Consider the following 19,572-nt stretch of genomic DNA (forward strand, 5'->3'; position numbering starts at 1 on the left):
AGACCTCTCCTGACCCGCCCGCTGCTCCCCTCAGCAGTGTACTTCGTTGATCTGCCTGTTCTGCTCCCCACTCTGTCTCTGGTGAAGCCTCTCACGGCCCCTGAGTCTCTGGCCTGTACCCCAGTTCTGTATGCATAAATAAATAAATCTTTAAAAAAAAGTTTCTGGTCTTCCTTATTAGGAAGTCCACTTCATTTGAAACTAACATAGCTACTCCAACTTTCTTTTATTTAGTGTTTGCTTAATGTATCTTTAATATTTCCTTTTACTTTTAATCTATGTCTTTATATATAAAGTGGGTCTCTGTAGACAGCATACAGTTGTGTCTTCTGTTTTTATATATGCAATCTCACAACCTTTTTTACCATTCACATTTTTACCTTTGAAGTGGTGACTGGTACAGTGGGATTAAAATCTACTGTCCAGTTAATTGTTTTTTACTTGGTCTGTTTGTTCTTTATTTCTTGTATCCCCTTTTTCTGCTTTCTCTAGTTTTTACCAAGCAATTTTTATGATTCAATTTTATCACTTCTACTAGTATTTATACTTGATGCTTGTTAACTTGGTAGTGGGGAGGTAAGAGATAGGGCATTCGCCAATGTTCAGGTTAACCTCACTATTAGGCAAGCATTGCGATGCCGGGTCTTGGGCTGGTGAACGGGAGACGCATTCCTCATTGCCCTTCAAAAGTAACAGTGGGCCCATCAGGAATTCCTTCCTCCCGGAAGAATAGAGATTCTTTGTTTTTCCAGTTGTCTTCCTCTGTGTCCCCTGTTTGTTGCCCTTCTTCCAGCAGAGTAAAACTGTCTTCCTTAGGGAGGTGAGGGGGCATGTCAGGGCAGAATCTGACGCTGGCTTTGTTGCCGTTTCAGTCAACATAGGGGAGAAAATTTCTAGGGACTTTCTCTGATCTTCCCTGGGAGCACCTGATAGGGATCCTGAAGGGAAAGAACCTCCCTATTCCTGTGGCTCCTAACCTTTGCAATTCATTAAAATTTTCTACTTTAATCTTACTGGATTATGTTACATCCAGCAGTGTCTGTTCTAGAAAGAAATGTTCAGATCCTGCTTCTCCTGGTATCTCTCCTGATTTGGGGTTGTCTGTTTGCCCTGAAACCTAATTTTTTTTGTTGAGTTCAAGAAAAGTCATTAATTACATGCCTAGCTTTTTTCTTGTCATAAAAGTGGTAGTGCTACAGTCTGTGTCTCTGAGTTGAAACCAGAAAGATGTTTATTAAGTTTTCAAGTGTACATATGTTTTATAATTTTATTTCACAAAAACTAGGTATTTGAAATATTAATAGACTTTGTCAAGAAAATTACAATATACTAAGCAATGATTCATTGAATAATTTTGTTAATCAGTAAGTCCAATTCCTGCGAGTCTCTCGTAATACTACCTTGTCCCTGTGTTAACTCTAGTGACTTCTTCTTGCTCATCTTTGGGTTCCTTCAACATACCCTGTTTGGCTCTCAGCTCTTCTCATGCCTTGGTTAACAGTTGTCTTACTAGACTACCTACCTTTTATTCCTGAATGAATTGAGAGGACCTCACCTGGCATACCAGAGCTCTACCCTAGAACACAAAAATCACTATGGCTTTTCCATATCATCTGCATCTCTCTTCACAACACCACCATTAGAAATAGGCAATCTCAGCCCTCCCTAGTGGCGCAGTGGGTTAAAGCACTGCACTAAGAAGCTAAAGCCACTTCCGCGTGAATTCGATTCCCGCCTGCCCCAGAGGTGACCACATGGCGCGGCAGACCTCTCCTGACCCGCCCGCTGCTCCCCTTAGCAGTGTACTTCCTCGATCTGCCTGTTCTGCTCCCCACTCTGTCTCTGGTGAAACCTATCGTCGCCCCTGAGTCTCTGGCCTGTACCCCAGTTCTGTATGCACAAATAAATCTTTAAAAAAAAAATAGGCAATCTCTTATTCATCTCACCGAACATAATCACTCTGGCTCACTGATAGCCTATTCTGTCAATGAATACAAGCACTTCTTTCCCCAGCTTTCTCAGCAACAAAAATATATAAAGCCAGCTGATTCCTAGAACAGTATAAGATGGCCCATGGTACTTTTAAGTATGTAACTGTGTGTCAAAACAAAGAAATACCCCACTGATTGGGAGAAAGTTATTCCACACAATACTAATGATAAAGAACTGATCACAAAGATACACAAAGAGCTGACAAAACTCAACAAAAATAAAGTGAACAACCCCATCAAAAAATGGCCAGGAGAGCTAAAAAGACACTTCTCCAAAAAGAAAATGCAGATGGCCAACTAAGGTATATGAAAAAATATTCAGCATCACTAGTAATAAGGGAGATGCAAATCAAAACCACAATGAGATACCATCTCACACCAGTGAGAGTGGCACATCTTCAAACAACTAGCAACAACAAATAATGGTGAGGATGTGGAGAAAAAGGAACTCTCCTGCACTGCTGGTGGGAATGCAAACTGGTACAACCATTACAGAAAGCTGTTTGGAGATTTCTCAAAAGGCTAAAAATGGAGCTTCCATATGATCTAGCAATTCCATGCCTACGTATCTACCCAAAGGACACAAAAACATTAATTCAAAAGGAAACCTGCACCCCCTATGTTTACTGCTGCTCTATTTACAATAGGGAAGATGTGGAATCAACCCAGATGCCCAAAAATACATGACTGGATCAAGAAGATGTGGTACATATACACTATACTGTATATTACCGAGCAATCAAAAATATATAAATTCATGCCATTTGTGGGAACATGGATAGAGCTGGAAGGGATCATGCTTAGTGAAATAAGTCAGAAAGAAAAAAGAAAATACCAGCTGGTTTCACTCATAGCAGGTGTGTAAGGGATGAGGGGAAAAAAAGAAACTGTAATAAAGTAAGAGTGAAATTCAACAAGCAACTATAAACCAGAGACATTGCACAGGGGTGGAGAGGGGAGTAAGATCAAAACTGGGGTGGGAAAAACCCATGGGACTATGGTGATAGCACATGGTTGAATTGGTGGTGGGAAGTCCATGGGGATTACAACCTAAATGAAACAATGTACAAAATGAAGAATAATGTATGTGAGAGCATATATATATACACACACATATATATACACACACACACAAATAATATAATAAAGTATGTAGCTGTGTGTATATAAAAATACTTAACTGTGTAAACATGCATGCACACAGAGTCTACAGTTCAAGAAAAACAAACACCAAAAGACCAAGTCTACATGCATGAGGGTCACAATGGTAAAAAAATGAAATGACCAAAACTCCTTTATGTAATCAAGGTTACTACTTCCACTTGTTTCCAGGTGAGACAGAGAAACAAGGACCTCATCATGCCTGAAACAACAACAAAAATACATGACATTGATTTGCAAAGCACTGGGCATTATAAGCAATGAAGGACAGTAATTCTGCAAGATGGGGAAGAAATGAATTTAGCCCTCTAATTGCACTGCATTACTGCCTTAAGAATTTCTAACCACAAAACAGAGTGCAAACTGACACAAAAATCTGCCAAATTCCAGAAACTGATAAAACTGAGAGTTTATATAAAAAGTTAATAAGACAGGGTACCCAGAAAAAAAAAAAGGAGGACAGACAGAATACTAGAGATTCACAGAAGGTCTCTCCATAAGGTTTCAGAAGAACTAAGTACATGCATATGAAGTGTAACTGAAAGGATTAGGTACTCACAAAGGCCAGGAAATAGTGCCTGCACAGAAGAGCCAGACCAGAAAAACTCACAATGCACAGAGCACTGGGTAGAATAGTCAGGATGGTTTTGTCTCAGTAGTTAAATAAACAGCAATAGAATAAGCATTGCTCCAGATATCCCTAATAAATCATAAAAACAAGACCCCAACAGATTAAATTATTTCTAAATAAATTAACTGCATCTAGGACAAGGCTCAAGATAATTTATAGGAATGCAAAAGTGTCCAGCAACTAACAAGACAAAATTCACAATGTCTAGCATCCAATTAAATATTATCAGCCATGTAAAGAAATATGACAATACAACCCTTAATAAGGAGCATACACAATGAATAAACAATCAAGTAAAACTGACGCAAATTTAAGAAGTAGCAAAGGAGAACATTAAAGCAAGTATCATGACATATCTGTATATTCATTAAGTTAAGACATTGAAGATATTCAAATGATCAGAATGGGACTTCTGAGCCTAAAATTGACAATGTCTGAGATGAAAAATATCCTTAATGGGATAAATAAAAGATTAGACATTCAAAACATAAGTTAACTTGAGGGCACAGCAAAAGAAAACTTGTAAAATGACACACATTGAGGAAAAAAAATCTATAAAGATTAAAATGAGCTGTAAACAACTTGCAGTGGTCTAATACATAGTATCTCAAACACATGAAGAGGGAAAAGAAAAGACAAGAAAAACATATGAAGAAATAATGTCGGCCCTCCCTGGTGGCGCAGCGGGTTAAAGCACTGACCTAAGAAGCTTAAGCCGCTTCCGCATGAGTTCGATCCCCGCCTGCCCCGGAGGTGACCACATGGCGCAGCAGACCTCTCCTGACCCGCCCGCTGCTCCCCTCAGCAGTGTACTTCATCGATCTGCCTGTTCTACTCCCCGCTCTGTCTCTGGTGAATCCTCTCACCCTCCGCATCTCTGGCCTGTACCCCAGTTCTGTATGAATAAATAAATCATTAAAAAAAAAAAGAAATAATGTCACACTTGGCCCTCCCTGGTGGCTCCAAGGGTTAAAGCCAGTACTGCAAATGAGCTGCAACCCCTTCAGTGCTAGTTTGATCCCCAGGGCGCAGCAGACCTCTCCTGACCCACCTGCTGCTCCCCTCAGCAGTACTCCATCAGTTTGCCTGTTCTGCTCCCCTCTCTGGCTCTCGTGAGTCCTCTCACTGTCCCTGAACCTCTGGCTTGTATCCCAGTTCTGTATGCATAAATAAATCTTTACAAAGAACGAAAGAATGGCACAATTCTTTATGAACTTAATGAAAACCATAAAACTAGAAACTCAAATAGGGCAAATCACAAAGAAACATGAAGGAAAACTACATCCAGGTACACTATAGTCAAATTGCTTAAAACTGCTAATAAACAGAAAATCTTCAAAGCAGCCAGAGAAGAAAGACATCATATACAGAAATACAAACATAGGAAAGTGACATTTCCTATAAGAAACAAAGTAAGCATCAAGTTAATGGAACAAGATATGGAGAAAAAAATCAAACAAGAATTCTACACCGATAAAAACACCTTTCAAAATGAAGGAGCAATAAAGACATATCCACACACACAAGGTTGAAGAATTCTGCAACTCACACTATAAAAAACATTAAAGCATATCCTCCTGACAGAAGGAATATGACAGTAGAAGGGAAAAATCACCAGAATGAAGAGCCATGGAAATGGGGGACTTTCTCTATATAAATATGAGTTCCTCTCTTATTATTTAAATATCTCTAAAAGATATCTGCTGAACAAAAGATATCTACTTTTGTTACAAAATAATAATGGTTTGTGGGGTTTGTAACATGTGAAAGCAAAGTGCATAGGAAAAATCACATACAGGGTTGGAGGCAAAAAATGGAAGTATATAACTGTAATTTTTAAAGATTGATTTATTTATGCATACAAGAACTAGGTACAGGCTAGAGGTGCAGGGGCTGAGAGGATTCGCCAGAAACAGAGTGGGGAGGAGAACAGGCAGAGGGACTGAAATACACTGCTGAGGGGAGCAGAGGGTGAGACAGCAAAGGTCTGCTGCACCATGTGGGTCAGCTCCTTGGCCAGGGACCGAATTATAAAATCGTTCTGCAGTGACTGAGGATAGCTTCATAGTGCTGCACTTTAACCCACTGCACGACCAGGCAGGGCCCATAATTGTAAAATTTTGTATAGTAAATGACTTTAAACTAACCTATATCGGTACAAAGTTAAAGATATATACAGTACAACTTGAAGCAACAAGTAAAATAACAAAACAATGAGTGTAGTTAATAAGGTTCAACAACAACAACATGAATTAAAACAATTTTGATTACCTGAGTAATCAAAAAGGTAGCAGAAAGATAGGAAGATGGAACAAAAATTAATGGTACAAAATGAGAACAAACAGGTCACAAACTCAAAATAACCACACGAATAATCACATCAAATGTTAATGTACAAATCTGTGGATCAAAGAAAAAAGAAAAAGAATTTGGAAGTATTTTTATTGAATGGAAATAAAAATACAACAGCTCAGAATTTGGGTAATTCCACTTAAGCAGTACTTACGGGAAATTTCATAGTACTAAATGCCTATATTAGAAAAGAAAAAAAGTTTCAAATCAGTGACCTACATTTCTACCTTAAAACTACAAAAAAGAGGGGGACTTCCCTGGCAGCACAACAGGTTAGGGCGTAGCATTGCAAGCTAGCCATAGCCATCTCAGTGGAAGTTGGATCCCTGGCCCTGGAGTTGACCCACATGGCGCAGCAGATCTCTCCTGTCTTACCAGCTGCTCCCCTCAGCAGTGTACTTCATGATCTGCCTGTTCTGCTCCCCACTCTGCCTCTAGTGAAGCCTCTCACTGCCCCTGCACCTCTGGCCTGTACCCCACTTCTATATGCATAAAAAATCTTGAAGAAAAAAAAAACTAGAAAAAGAGGAAATTAAACTTAAAATTAAGGAATTAATACATATTAAAGAGGAACTCAATGAAACAGAGGACAGAAAATAGAGGAAATCGATGAAACCAAAATCTGGTTCAAAGAAAAATATATAGAACAATAAGTGAAAGAAAAATATGAACTACTAATATCAAAAATGACAGGTGTGTCTTCAAGAACTTGTTCTACAAAGTATAGTAAGAGAAAATTATGAAAAATATTATTATGCCAATAAATTTGACAGGTGAAATGGATAAATAATTGAAAGTCTCAAATTATAAAATCTCAATGAAAAGTAAATAAGTAACCTAAATAGCCCTATAGCTCTTGAATATATTTAAATTATAGTTGAAAACCTCCCCACAAAGAAATCTTTAGGCCCAGGAAGCTTCACTGGTAAATTCCACCAAACACTTAAGGGAGAAATAATACTGATTCAACATAAATTCATTTAAAAACTGAAGGAGGAAATTTCAAACTACTTCTTAAGGTTAGTGCTACTGGTGACACAAAACTAGACAGACATTACAAGAAAACTAAAGACCAATGACATTCATGAACATACATGCAAAAACTCTAGACAAAACTTAAGAATACTAAATCATGATCAAGTAGGATTTACCTCAGGAATCCAAGGTTAGTTTATCATTCAAAAAATGAATATAATTCACCATACTAATAAACTACATATTGATTATCTCAAAAGAACTGGAAGAAGCATTTAAAAGAGTTCAACAACCATTCCTGATAAACTTGCTCAACAGAATAGAAACAGAAACTTCCTCAACTTGATAAAGGGCATTTATGAAAATGTACAGGTGACACCAATAGTGAAAGGCTAAATGTTTTCCTCCTAAAACCAGGAACAAGAGAGGAATATCTACTATCACCACCTACATCTAATGCAATACTGCATTAGAGGTTCTAAACAATATAATTAGGCAAGAAAAAATAAATGAATGAAAGGCATCCAGATTAAAACGAAAGAAGGAAAACTGTCTTTATTCAAAGATGATGTAATCATCTATATAGAAATTCTGATAAAATAAGCAAAAAAGTTATAAAAAAAAAAAAGGCTATGAAAACTAGTAACTGAATTTAGAAAGGTTGCAGGAGTTAAGATCCATCAATTAAATTCCTACATATTAGCAATAGACAACTGCAAATTGAAATTATAAAAATAACAGCAATTGTAATGGTATCACAAATAAGAAACACTTAAGGAAAAATCTATCAAATATTTTCAAGACCTCTACATTGAAAACTAAAAAACATCGCTCAGACAAATTAAAGAAGCCCTAACTAAGGGAAGTAATACATCATGGTCATGGATCCAAAGATCAATGTAATAATATGATACACATCCTCTCCAAATTACCCTAAAGAGGCAACATGATTCCAACCAAAATACCAGCAAGACATTTTGCAGAAAGATAAACTTACTCTAAAATTTATACAGAAAGGCAGAGGAACTATAACTAAATACATTTTGAAAAGAAAGGATAATGTTGGAAGACTCATGTTAGCTACTTACAAGATCCATTATAAAGTAGTAAACAAGAGGGTGTGGTAGTTCAAAAAAAAAAAAAAAGCTAGCGACAGAGATCAGTGAAACATAACATGAAGTCTAGAAATAGATCCATACAAATATGTGCAATTGATTTTATACAAGGCTGCAAGAGTAATTCAAAGAAAAGGTCACCTTTTAAACAAAAATGTTGGAACACCAGCAGCAAGGAAAACAAAAGAGAATATAAACAATTGGGACAATACCAAATTAAAATGCTTCTGCATAGTGAAAGAGACTGTTAACTAAAATGGAAAGACACCCTACTGAATGGGGGGAAATAATAGCAATACCATGCATCTGACAAGGGTCTGATATCAAAGATCTACAAAGACCTCATAAAACTCAACCAAAAACAAATAATCCAATCAAAAAATGGATGGAGGCACTGAACAGGCACTTTTCCAAAGACATACAGATGGCCAACAGACACATGAAAAAAATGTCCATCATCATTTATCATAAGGAAACTGCAAATCAAAATCACAATGAGTTACCACCTCACAGCAGTCAGAATGGCACATATCAAAAAGACAGAAACAGCAAGTGTTGGTGAGGATGTGGAGAAAAGGCAGCCTCTAAATACTGATGGGGGGAATGTAGACAGGTAGCACCCCTACAGAAAGCAGTGTGTGGGTTTCGCAAGTCTAAAAACAGATCTGCTATACAATCCAGATTGCCCATATTTGTATGGATCTATTTCTAGACTTCATGTTATGTTCCACTGATCTCTGTCGCTAGCTTTTTTTTTTTTTTTGAACTACCATACCCTCTTGTTTACTACAACTTTATAATGGATCTTATAAGTAGCTAACATGAGTCTTTCAACATGAGATATTCCACTCCTAGGTATCTACCCAAAAAATACAGAAACACTAATGTGAAAGGAATCCTATACTCATGTTAATAGCAGCACTCTTTCGATTGTCAAGATATGGAAACAACCTAAGTGCCCCAAACCAGATACATGGATCAAGAAGACATGATACACACACACACAATGCAATACTACTGAGAAATTAAAAAAGATACTCAATATTGTTTTTTTAAAAAAAAGATACTCGGGGCCCTCCCTGGTGGCGCAGCGGGTTAAAGCACTGCACTGAGAAGCTAAAGCCACTTCCGCATGAGTTCGATACCCGCCTGCCCCGGAGGAGACCACATGGTGAGGCAGATCTCTCCTGGCCCGCCCGCTGCTCCCCTCAGCAGTGTACTTCGTCGATCTGCCTGTTCTGCTCCCCACTCTGTCTCTGGTGAATCCTCTCACCCTCCGCATCTCTGGCCTGTACCCCAGTTCTGTACGAATAAATAAATCTTTAAAAAAAAAAAAAAAAAAAGATACTCGGGTCATTTGTGGCAGCATGGATGGAGCCAGAAGGGACTATGCTAAGCAAAAAAAGCCAAAAGGACAAAAGTAAATACTACACAATATCACTTATATATGGGATACGGAAAAACCAAAGAGTCAAAGACAAATTTTAAAAGCAAATCTTGAAATCTGACTACAGACTGTGGCTCACAGAGAAGAGGCTGGGGAGGAGTAAGAAGCCAATAGGGCGGCGGGGGAACACAACGGGTCACAGCGGAGGCTATGGGTGCTTCAGTGGCTGGAGCGAGGGGGAATTCTGCACTGCTAAAACAACAACAAGGGTGTAAAAACTGGTACTTCAATAATAATGAAAAATAAAATCTAAAAGGTATGTAAGAAATACTGTTATTTCAGAAAAAAATGTTAATGTTAGAACAATGGGACACCCATATGTAGAATGAAAAAGCTCATACTTTACATAGAAACTAACTCAAAACAAATTAAAAAGCAAAACCATATGACACTTAGGAGAAAAACCAACCTGGGGTTAAGCAAAGTTTTTGGACATGACACCGTAAGCATGATCAATAACAGAAGTTGATAAGCTGGGTTGTATGAAAATCTAACTTTTGCTCTGCAAAAGATACTTAAGGTAATGAAAAAAATAAGCTCCAAACTGGGAGAGAATATTTGCAAATTACATATCTAACAAAGGAGTTGCATGTAGAATGTGTAAAGAATTCTCAACACAAAGTAAGGAGCAATACAATTAGCAAACAAAAAAAAAAGATACAAAACAATACAATTAGCAGTCACTTCAGCAAAGAGAGCATGCCATTGGAAAAATGCGTTGAGTACTAGGTAAATGCAAATTAAAATCAGAATGAGATACAAACACTCATCTGTTAAAATGACTAAAATAAAAAATGCCAACAATTCCAAGTGCTGAAGAGAACATGGAGCAACTGGAACTCTTGCATACTTCATTGGACTGTACCTAGAAGTCAGTGTGGAAGTTTCTTTATGAAGTTAAATGTACGTTTACCATCTAACCTAGCAATCCCATTCGAGTATTTACCATAGAAAAAAATGGATTTACATTTTCACGAAGACCTAATGTTTACAATACACTAATGTTTACAGTAGCTCTGTTCATACTCACCAAAAACAACTCAAATGTCCTTTAACTGGTAAGTGAGTTAACAAGCTACTAAACATCCACACCATAGAATTCGACTCAGCAAATTAAAAACTAGCTAACTATTGATAGATTCAAGTTATCGGAAAATCTCCAAAGCATTATGGTGAATGAAATGCTAATCTCCAAAGATTATGTACAGTAAGATTCCACAAAGGTTCCCTTCCCAGAAATTTCATTATCAGTGTCAATTCAAGACACAAGAACTTGAAAGGACCTTTAATATTCAGCAATGTGACAGCATCCCATTTCTTGACAGAGAACACAGAATTCATTAACCATGTATTTCTGTAGCACCCAGTATGTGTCCGCTACTATTCCAGGGTCGGGGGAGACATCAGCAAAAAAAAAAAAAAAAAAAAAAAAAGACAGTGCTTCTGCCTGTGTTAGGCTTATGTCCTAATGTGTTTAGGAAAAGCTCTCCAGGACACTGACGTACCCTCGACAACCAGCGCAGAAAGTGGGGGGTACCTGAGTACTCCAGAGACTCAGCTCCACTGGCCACCCAGTTCTGTGATAGTGATGTCCAAAGGTAAGAAAGCTTTTCAGCAACTGCTTCCATGTGCGAATCCTGGCACAGTCACTCTGAACATCCCTCAATGCTTCCCCAGGTAGCATCCTACTCAGTTCAGGCTGCGGTAACAACATACACAGCCTGGTAGCTTATGAACTGCAGAAACTTTACTCTGTCAGAGTTCTAGAAGCTGGGAAATCTGAGATAAGGGTGCCAGCATGGTCAAGCTCTGGTTAATTCTCTTCAGGATTACAGACTGCTGACTTCTTGCTCTATCCTCACAGGTGATAGAGAGTTCTCTGGAGTCTCTTCTATAAAGGCATTAATCCCAGTCATGAAAGCTCCATCTTTATGACCTAATTACTTCCTAGAATCATTTCTCCTGATACCATCATATTGGAGGTTAGGGTTTCAACATATGAAGGGGGACCAAAGAAAAGCCTCCTAATATTCTCTTGTAAGTGGAACAGAGGCAGTCTTTCAAAAGACAGACAAAAGAAAAAAAAATGAAAAAGAAGTTACTGGTTCTCATCATGTAAGCCTCATGTGATCTCATGTAAACTAATGCCAAATAGTTACCTGGTACCAGCGTTTCATGAGTGTAACAAACAGGACTATACAGTATATATACAGCTTCACTTGTACAACCTTTCACATAGTAAGGTTAATAGATTACCAGCTAATACATTAACAGAGAGGTTAAGGTCATTGCCACCTTTCTTTTAATTTCAAAACATATAGAACAGTTGAAAGGATGTAAAGCATACCCTTTCATCCATCCACTACCCTAGATTTAACAATTACTAGTATTGTGTCATATTTGTTTTCTCTCTATATATGGTTGTATGTTTGTTTTTTAACTTAACTTCTTAAAAGTAAATTGCATACATTAGGACACATAGAATTTATTCATACATTTCCACCTACATTAGCCTATATAACCTCAATTACTACACCTAGGAAAAATAACAATTCCCTAATATCTATTACCAAGTTCATGTTTAAATATCCCTGACTATCCCCAAAACATTTTTTTGTAGCTCATTTATATGAGTCAGAGACCAATCAAATCTCCCGCACTCCATCTGTTTATGTATCTTTGGTCTTCTTTAGCTGTCTTAATTTGCTCAGGCTACTAGAACAAAATTCCAGACTGGGTGGCTTAAACAGCAAGCACTTACCCCTTCCTCACAGTTCCAGAGGCTGGCAAGGCCAGGTGAAGGCTCCAGCAGATCCAATGTGTGTGCAGACATTTCCTCACCTGTGGATGGCCATCTCCTTGTCGTGTCCCCACATGGTGAAGACGGTTCTCAGAGCTCTTTTTAAGGGCACAAATTGCATCATGGGGCCTTCATCCTGGTGACTTTATTAAACCATGTTATTTCTTGAAGGCCCCTCCCCTAGTTATCACCACCCTGGGCATTATGATTTCAAAGTACGAATTTTGGCTGGGGGCACAATTTGGTCCATTAAAAAACACTTAGCCGGCCCTCCCTGGTGGCGCAGCAGGTTAAAGCACAGCACAAAGAAGCTTAAGCCACCTCCGCATGAGTTCGATCCCTGCTTGCCCTGGAGGAGACCACATGGCGAGGCAGACCTCTCCTGACCCACCAGCTGCTCCCCTCAGCAGTGTACTTCCTCGATCTGCCTGTTCTGTACCCCACTCTATCTCTGGTGAATCCTCTCACCCTCCACATCTCTGGCCTGTACCCCAGTTCTGTACGAATAAATAAATAAATCTTTAAAAAAAAAAAAAACACGTAGCCTGTGTTTTTGTTTCCCTTGACAGGCACATTTTTAAAAATCCAGGACAAATTCCTGGAGTGTCATATATTTTGGATATATCTGTTGCTTAGCATGGCATTTTATAACATGTTTCTCTATTCCCTACATTTCTGATAAATTGAAAGATGTGCCTAAATCCTCATCAGAGTCAGATGAAACATTTGGAAGATAAATATTACATTGGTAAGCCGCATGCTTCCTATTGCATCACATCAGGAGTTACATAATGCCAGATAAATCCACAATGGGCAAAGGTAAATTGATGTCTTGGTTCTAAGATGGTGACTGACAGACCTCGCCACTGTAAAGTTACCTTAGTTCCTTTACAATAGGCAAGTAATCTGTGGAGTGATACTGAGCAACATTCCAATTGCCCATTTCCCAACAACCTTTCACCTATGGCTCTGCAGTTCACTAAAAAATCCTTAACCAATCAAGTGTCATTGGAGTTTGTAAAATGGTCATTTTTCTAATTATATCATTCCAAAATGGTAACTTCAGAAACTTCTAAGAAATGCTTTCAAAAAACATCATTTTTCGGGCTCTCCTTGGTGGCGCAACGGGTTAGGATGCAGCACTGCAAGCTGGTGCAGCTGCTTCTGAGCAAAATCGATCCCCTCCCGGAGGTGACCCACATGACCCAGAAGACCTCTCCTGACCCACCCGCTGCTCCACTCAGCAGTGTACTTTGTCAATCTGCCTGTTCTGCTCCCCACTCTGTCTCTGGTGAATCCTCTCACCACCCCTGCACCTCTGGTTTGCACCCCAGTTCTGTAAGCATAAATAAATAAAAAAGAAATGTCATTTTTTAATTTTTTAGGACACATTTTCCATCCATTTTTAAATAATAAAGTTGTATATACTGACATCCCCTTAAAAAGCACATCTTCACACTGGGCCTCCCTGGTGGCACCAGGGGTTAAGTCTAAGGGTTATCAAGCAATCACCAGCCACTACAGCATGAATTTGATCCCTGGCCAGGGAGCTAATGCACAGGGCTCCCCAGACCTCTCCTGTCTCACCTGCTGCTCCCCTCAGCAGTGTATTTCAGCTGATCTGGTTTGTTCTGTTCCCCAATCTGTCTCTGGTGAATCCCCACACCACCCCTCTTCAGCCAACACACAGTTCTTGTGTGCATAAATAAATTTAAAAATCTTTTTTAAAAAAAGAGCATCTTCACCTATGAAAATTTTACCCAATCACAAAACTGTAATCTCCTATTTCTAATAAATTATTTTCTCTACAAATTTCGCTTTATTTTTATTCAACATTTCAATTGCAAAACAAGTACTGGTGCTATCGAAATATAAGGCCATTCAGAAGAGTAAAAAAGGAAAAGTGACATCTCCCCTCCCTTTTTCCCAGTAACTGGCCCCACTCCCAAAGGATAACTACTACTAAGATTATGTATTCTTCCAGAGAAGTACACATGTCATATATAAATACATATACATCGTGTTTATGTACACATATTACATATATTTTTTTAAGATTTATTTATTTATTCATATAGAACTGGGGTAGAGGCCAGAGACGCGGAGGGTGAGAGGATTCACCAGAGACAGAGCAGGGAGCAGAACAGGCAGATAGACACAGTACACTGCTGAGGGGAGCAGCGGGCGGGTCAGGAGAGGTCTGCCACGCCATGTGGTCACCTCCCGGGCAGGCGGGGATCGAACTCATGAGGAAGTGGCTTAAGCTTCTTAGTGCAGTGCTTTAACCCGCTGCGCTACCAGGGAGGGCCACATATTACATATTTAAAAAAAAATAAATGAGATTCAGTTTTCAGTGTCTTGTTTTTCCCACATTATGCATAGGTATCTCAAAACACCTCCTTTTACCAGCATCATAGTATTCATTAGCAAGAATGTGCTGTAATCTGATCTATCTTGAGTACTGCAACTTGCTGCTGCTACTGTAAGTATTGCTGCCTATATAATGTAACACTAGTATGAATACTTCTGAAGGTTGAAGTCCAAGATTGAGAGTGCTGGTTAAAAGAGTAGGGTATGTACACTGTAAAAATTTTTTATAGTTATTAACAAATAGCCCACAAAAAAATTTACAATTCTTCCTACCACCGTAACAGTATCCTAACACATTTTAAAATTAAAGTAGACTTCTACTGAATGTCAAGTACCAAAGCAAAGCTTGCCAAAAAAAAATCAGTCTAAAGTGAGAATGAGAACTAATATTTACCAAGCACTTAAGTACCAAACACTGCACTTAAACTTTACAATATCTCAGTTCTGTACAGTGAAGGACACCATCTCCATTTTTTGAAAGAGGAAAAGAAGGTTTAAAGAACTTCCCGATGTTACAGCTATATAGGTAACAAGGCCAACTCTTGAGTTCAGGGGAACTGGTACAAAGTGAGACCATACGAAACAGTCCGGATCTGACACCAAAGTGAAGGGGGTCTTAAAAACAAACAAGGGTTCATGATCAACCAGGCAGAGGATGATTGGGAAATATTTGCTCACAGTTGCAAATGTTAATTTCATGCTACTGCCAAGAGTCATATTTTCCCTTTTAGACTTTGCCTATGAACCCACTCTCAAGCTGTGCACAGGAATCCAGTACCAAGAAAGAAACAGTGAGCTCACAGCCCACGTAAGCTAGAGGGACTGACCAATATGCACTTGGAAAATTGACAGGTCGGGGTGGGGAATGAGTATCAGGTGGTAAGCTAGTATGGCAAAGTAAGATATTTTGGACTCCATATCAGCTGTCACCAAACCATTATGAGGGAAGTGGAACTACTGTACACATGAGCGAGAACCACAACGAACCGACACTTTATTTACACCACCTTTCCCTGTTTCAAAAACCTGCTATTTCTGCTGCAAAGACATGCTGAGCCCAGAAACTTTAGGATGACATTTAATCACTACAGAAAAGACAGCTGGCAGCTCTGTGCCCTGACAAAACAGGTTAAACTAGCACCAGGCAAATGCCTTGCCCACTGCTCTGGCCATGCAGCTTCCCTTGAAGGCCCTTCGAAGGCTGCTTTCAACTTCCCTGGAGAATGTGATCACCTTCCCATTTAGCTGTTTGGCCTGTTGTCAGGGAGGAGAGCTAGTAACTGTCCCTAGGTGGGTGGGGATGTTCCTTTCAATTATAATGTTAACCATGTGTCTGTCTTACTGTTCTTAATCCTTTGCACCCAAACAAGCTCTTATAGATTTGATTTGCATATACCATCCTAAGGTAACATGTCCAATTCTTTAGAGATAAGATGATAGAGAGGAAAAAAAACTCTTCCTCTTTCCCTATTTTGCCCCCATTCCTGACAAAGACTTGTAAAGTTTCATAGGTGCAGTCAATAACTGAAAAGTCACAGAAAGCTGACATCATGTGTTTTAAATAGGAAGACGTATACATCAAATTAGCTGATTTGAAGGGCATATTAAAATGCCATCACAAGCACCAGCAAACAAGACATGGACACAGTATTCAGTGATTCCACTTCCATAGTTCAAATATCATCAAGCACAAAAGGGTATATAGTGATGTCTCCTTCCTTGTCCCACCCTATGTCACAGCCACCTAGCTCCTCCCCCACAAGTAAAGGACATCCTCCAGAGCTTCTCTGTGGCTATACCAGCAAATGAGCATACTATCACAATATGTTTTCATATATGAAAACACGTGTAACTCTCCCAATACTACATATGTTGGTTGCTATGTATAACTCTCTATAGTTATATGTTGATTTATTTTAAAGAATTAGTCTTCTCTCAAAGTGTCTTTAAATATTTTTAAATTGACAAAAAGTATACATATTTATTTATACATATTTTTAAATTTCAAAGTATATTTTTGAAATTCTTGAGAGTTGAACTTTAAAAATTTATCAACATTAACAGTTGAATTGCTTACCTCCAGAAATGAAATTGGATACCCAGCACATACCAGATACTTAACAAATGTTTCCTGAGATTTTTTTCATCTTTTATTACTCAGATGCAATGGGGCAATTACTCACTTCCTCCATTGATAATGAGAAATGAAATCTGATCCTTACTACTAAAAAAGAGAAGTCCTGAAAACCTGTCCTGTCTTCACTTAAGTATCATGATTTTCATACTGAATTTTATCAGAGTCCCTAATCCCAACAGTCTTAGCATATAAATATTATTAGCTAAACAAACAACCTTATAATTCAGATGGGGTGGGTTGGAAAAGACTAAATGTCCTGTGGGAGAAAGACAGCGATCTTTTCTCACAGGCCAATACATTAATCAAAATATTAATACATTAAATATTGCTCAAAATACATCAAAATGTTAATATGTGACACAATGGAGGATATCACATCTTGACTGACTAAATTTCTGAATACATTTCAGAGACACACTGAAAGCCAAAGACAGACCAAAATTACATGAATGCTATAAGATGATGCTGCCTTTTCTGAACAACCATCAGTTAAACCAGATTTCAGTAATACAAAATGAAACAGGCCCCAGTGACTAAAAGATTGAGCTGTGTTTAAAAAGTATGTATCAGCAAAGGAAAACTCCACTGTCATTTTTAAGCCTTAAGATAAAGGTGACTGGGCTCCTAAGAACATGGAGTACAACTCAAGAAATACCTTTTTAAATATCCATTTATTTTCCCTGCACTTGAACATGTATTCAGGTGCCTGTCAAATTTACCTTGTTAAAAGTATTCCACATTGTACTTTAATGAATTGGACTTGGGAGCTAAAAAATATAAACCTTTTCGAGGTTATCTATATACAAATAAAGGAAATCCTTCACTTACATTGTGGCTCACTTGCACTGTCCTCTGAAATGACAATGTGCTTCAACTTCCCACTCCATCTGCTCAGGCAACTTCCGAGCGTATCTGCAGTCTTGGCTTCAGTCATTCGCCACTAACAACCATCACAGAACTTAAGGACGCCCAGGTGTTAGTGTTCGCAGGTGGAATTGCCAATAACCAAGTTCAGTTTTAAACCTGCTATTGTTTCAATTCAAGATCTCAGGCCTCCTGATAACACTGCGTAACCTTGGTTGCCAGGAACCTGCGCTGCCAATGACCAACCAAGAACCATGAGAAGCAAGGCCTAGGGCCAAGGGTAATTTTCACATTAAAGATTAAGGTGCATGCTTTCCATTCTCTATCTGGGACTCCTGAATGGAAACTGAGTGGAGAGATCCCTCCACTATAAGTGATGAAGTAAAATGTTCCCTACTGGGAACAGTCACAAAGTGGGTTCATCTATTTCACATGAGGATGCCAATCAGGGCCTTCACTTCACAGAAATTAAATTCAGAAAGAGACTACTTGGCTGCGGTTTGTAGCCCTAGGGTAGGGGGCTGGGGACACAGGGAAAGGAAGAGGGAGGATTCAGATTACAGCTCACTAACATCCAAGTAATAGCATAATATTTGTACTGACCAACATCTAACAAATGTGCCATTAAATTCTGTAAGGGTGGTGCCATCCACATACCCTCACAACAAAAGAAGGCTGACTCTAGAATTAAAAGCAACTACTTTTCCCCTTCATATGCTCAGGAATATATCTTCAAAGTGGAGTCCAGGTTAGAATCAGAGAAATACAAAAGCTCCTCTTTGTTTGGAAAAAGCAAGTAACTGGGTAAACTTCCCACCAGGACTTAAGTGTGTGGGACATGCCCATCTCCTGGACTAGGCCTGGCAAGGTGCTGCACCACTGTGGGCTCTGGAACACGCTCACCTTTCGCAGAGCTTCATGCAAGAGACTGGGGACACAGATCTCATAAGTGGGTGCCCACCCAGGCTGACCATGGATGTGGCATCCACTAGGCCAGGCAAGCCCATACCCAAGCCTAGAAGCCCTGAGCCTTCACCCTCACGCTCACTGTGGCTGCTTCTTGGGGTGGTGCGGTCTCCCGGGAAGTCACCCCCCTCTCACCCACCTTCCCTTCAGGCCACACACACGCACCCATGGAACTGGGGCGGTGGTACTGGGGCCGTAAGGGAAGTCGAAACCGAGACAGAATAGGGTGGCCCGAACCGGGTCATCGCTGTGCCTTTCGTTTTCCAGACGAGCCACTGAAGAAGCGTGGAGATGGGTGGGATTCATTTTAACGGTAATAGAAAGCCAGGAAATGCAGACAGTTGACCTTGGGAACCAACACCGTCGCAGCGGGAAACGGAAAAGAAATGAAACACGTTGGCAAGTCAAGGGGGAGCACCGCGCAGCGCGAGGGGGAAGCGCAGCCGCGCGGCCGCCGGAGGGGTGCCGGGTGGTGGGTGCGGGTAGGGGGTGCTCACCGTAGATCATGGCCAGTCCGGTCTCGTGCAGGAAGCGCACCCGGCGGTGCTTGAAGAGCCAGATGGTGAGGATGGTGAGCGTGAGCAGCAGGATGAAGGTGAGCAAGCTCACGCTGTCTTGCCGGTGGCTCTCCTCCGCCTCCTTCTCGGTGGCCAGCTCCTCCATGGCGCTGCTGTCCTCGGCCGCCGCCCCAGAGGAGGCCGCGGCCACCGCACGCAGCCCCCGACCCAGCAGCAGCGGCAGCAGCGGCAGCAGCAGCAGCCGC

At 39.8% G+C, this 19,572-nt stretch overlaps 2 protein-coding genes across 3 annotated transcripts in view; both read right to left on the reverse strand.

Moving 5' to 3' along the window:
* The window catches only part of SLC9A7 (solute carrier family 9, subfamily A (NHE7, cation proton antiporter 7), member 7), a 126,985-nt gene extending 107,419 nt beyond the window's left edge, over positions 1 to 19,566 (reverse strand). Inside the window, exon 1 of one of the 2 annotated variants that reach the window (XM_004689985.2) lies at positions 19,307 to 19,566. In XM_004689985.2, coding sequence (XP_004690042.1) covers positions 19,307 to 19,472 — 166 coding nt within the window. In that variant the 5' untranslated portion in view covers positions 19,473 to 19,566. The remainder of the gene's footprint in view (positions 1 to 19,306) is intronic. The other variant, XM_012730258.1, reaches the window with a different exon arrangement.
* Positions 1 to 19,572, reverse strand: part of ZNF41 (zinc finger protein 41) — a 722,252-nt gene that overhangs the window by 185,365 nt on the left and 517,315 nt on the right. The window lies entirely within an intron of this gene.

This window comes from Condylura cristata, unplaced genomic scaffold, assembly GCF_000260355.1.
Source record: "Condylura cristata isolate star-nosed mole 26May11 unplaced genomic scaffold, ConCri1.0 scaffold00027, whole genome shotgun sequence".
In the NCBI taxonomy this organism is placed as follows: Eukaryota; Metazoa; Chordata; class Mammalia; order Eulipotyphla; family Talpidae; genus Condylura; species Condylura cristata.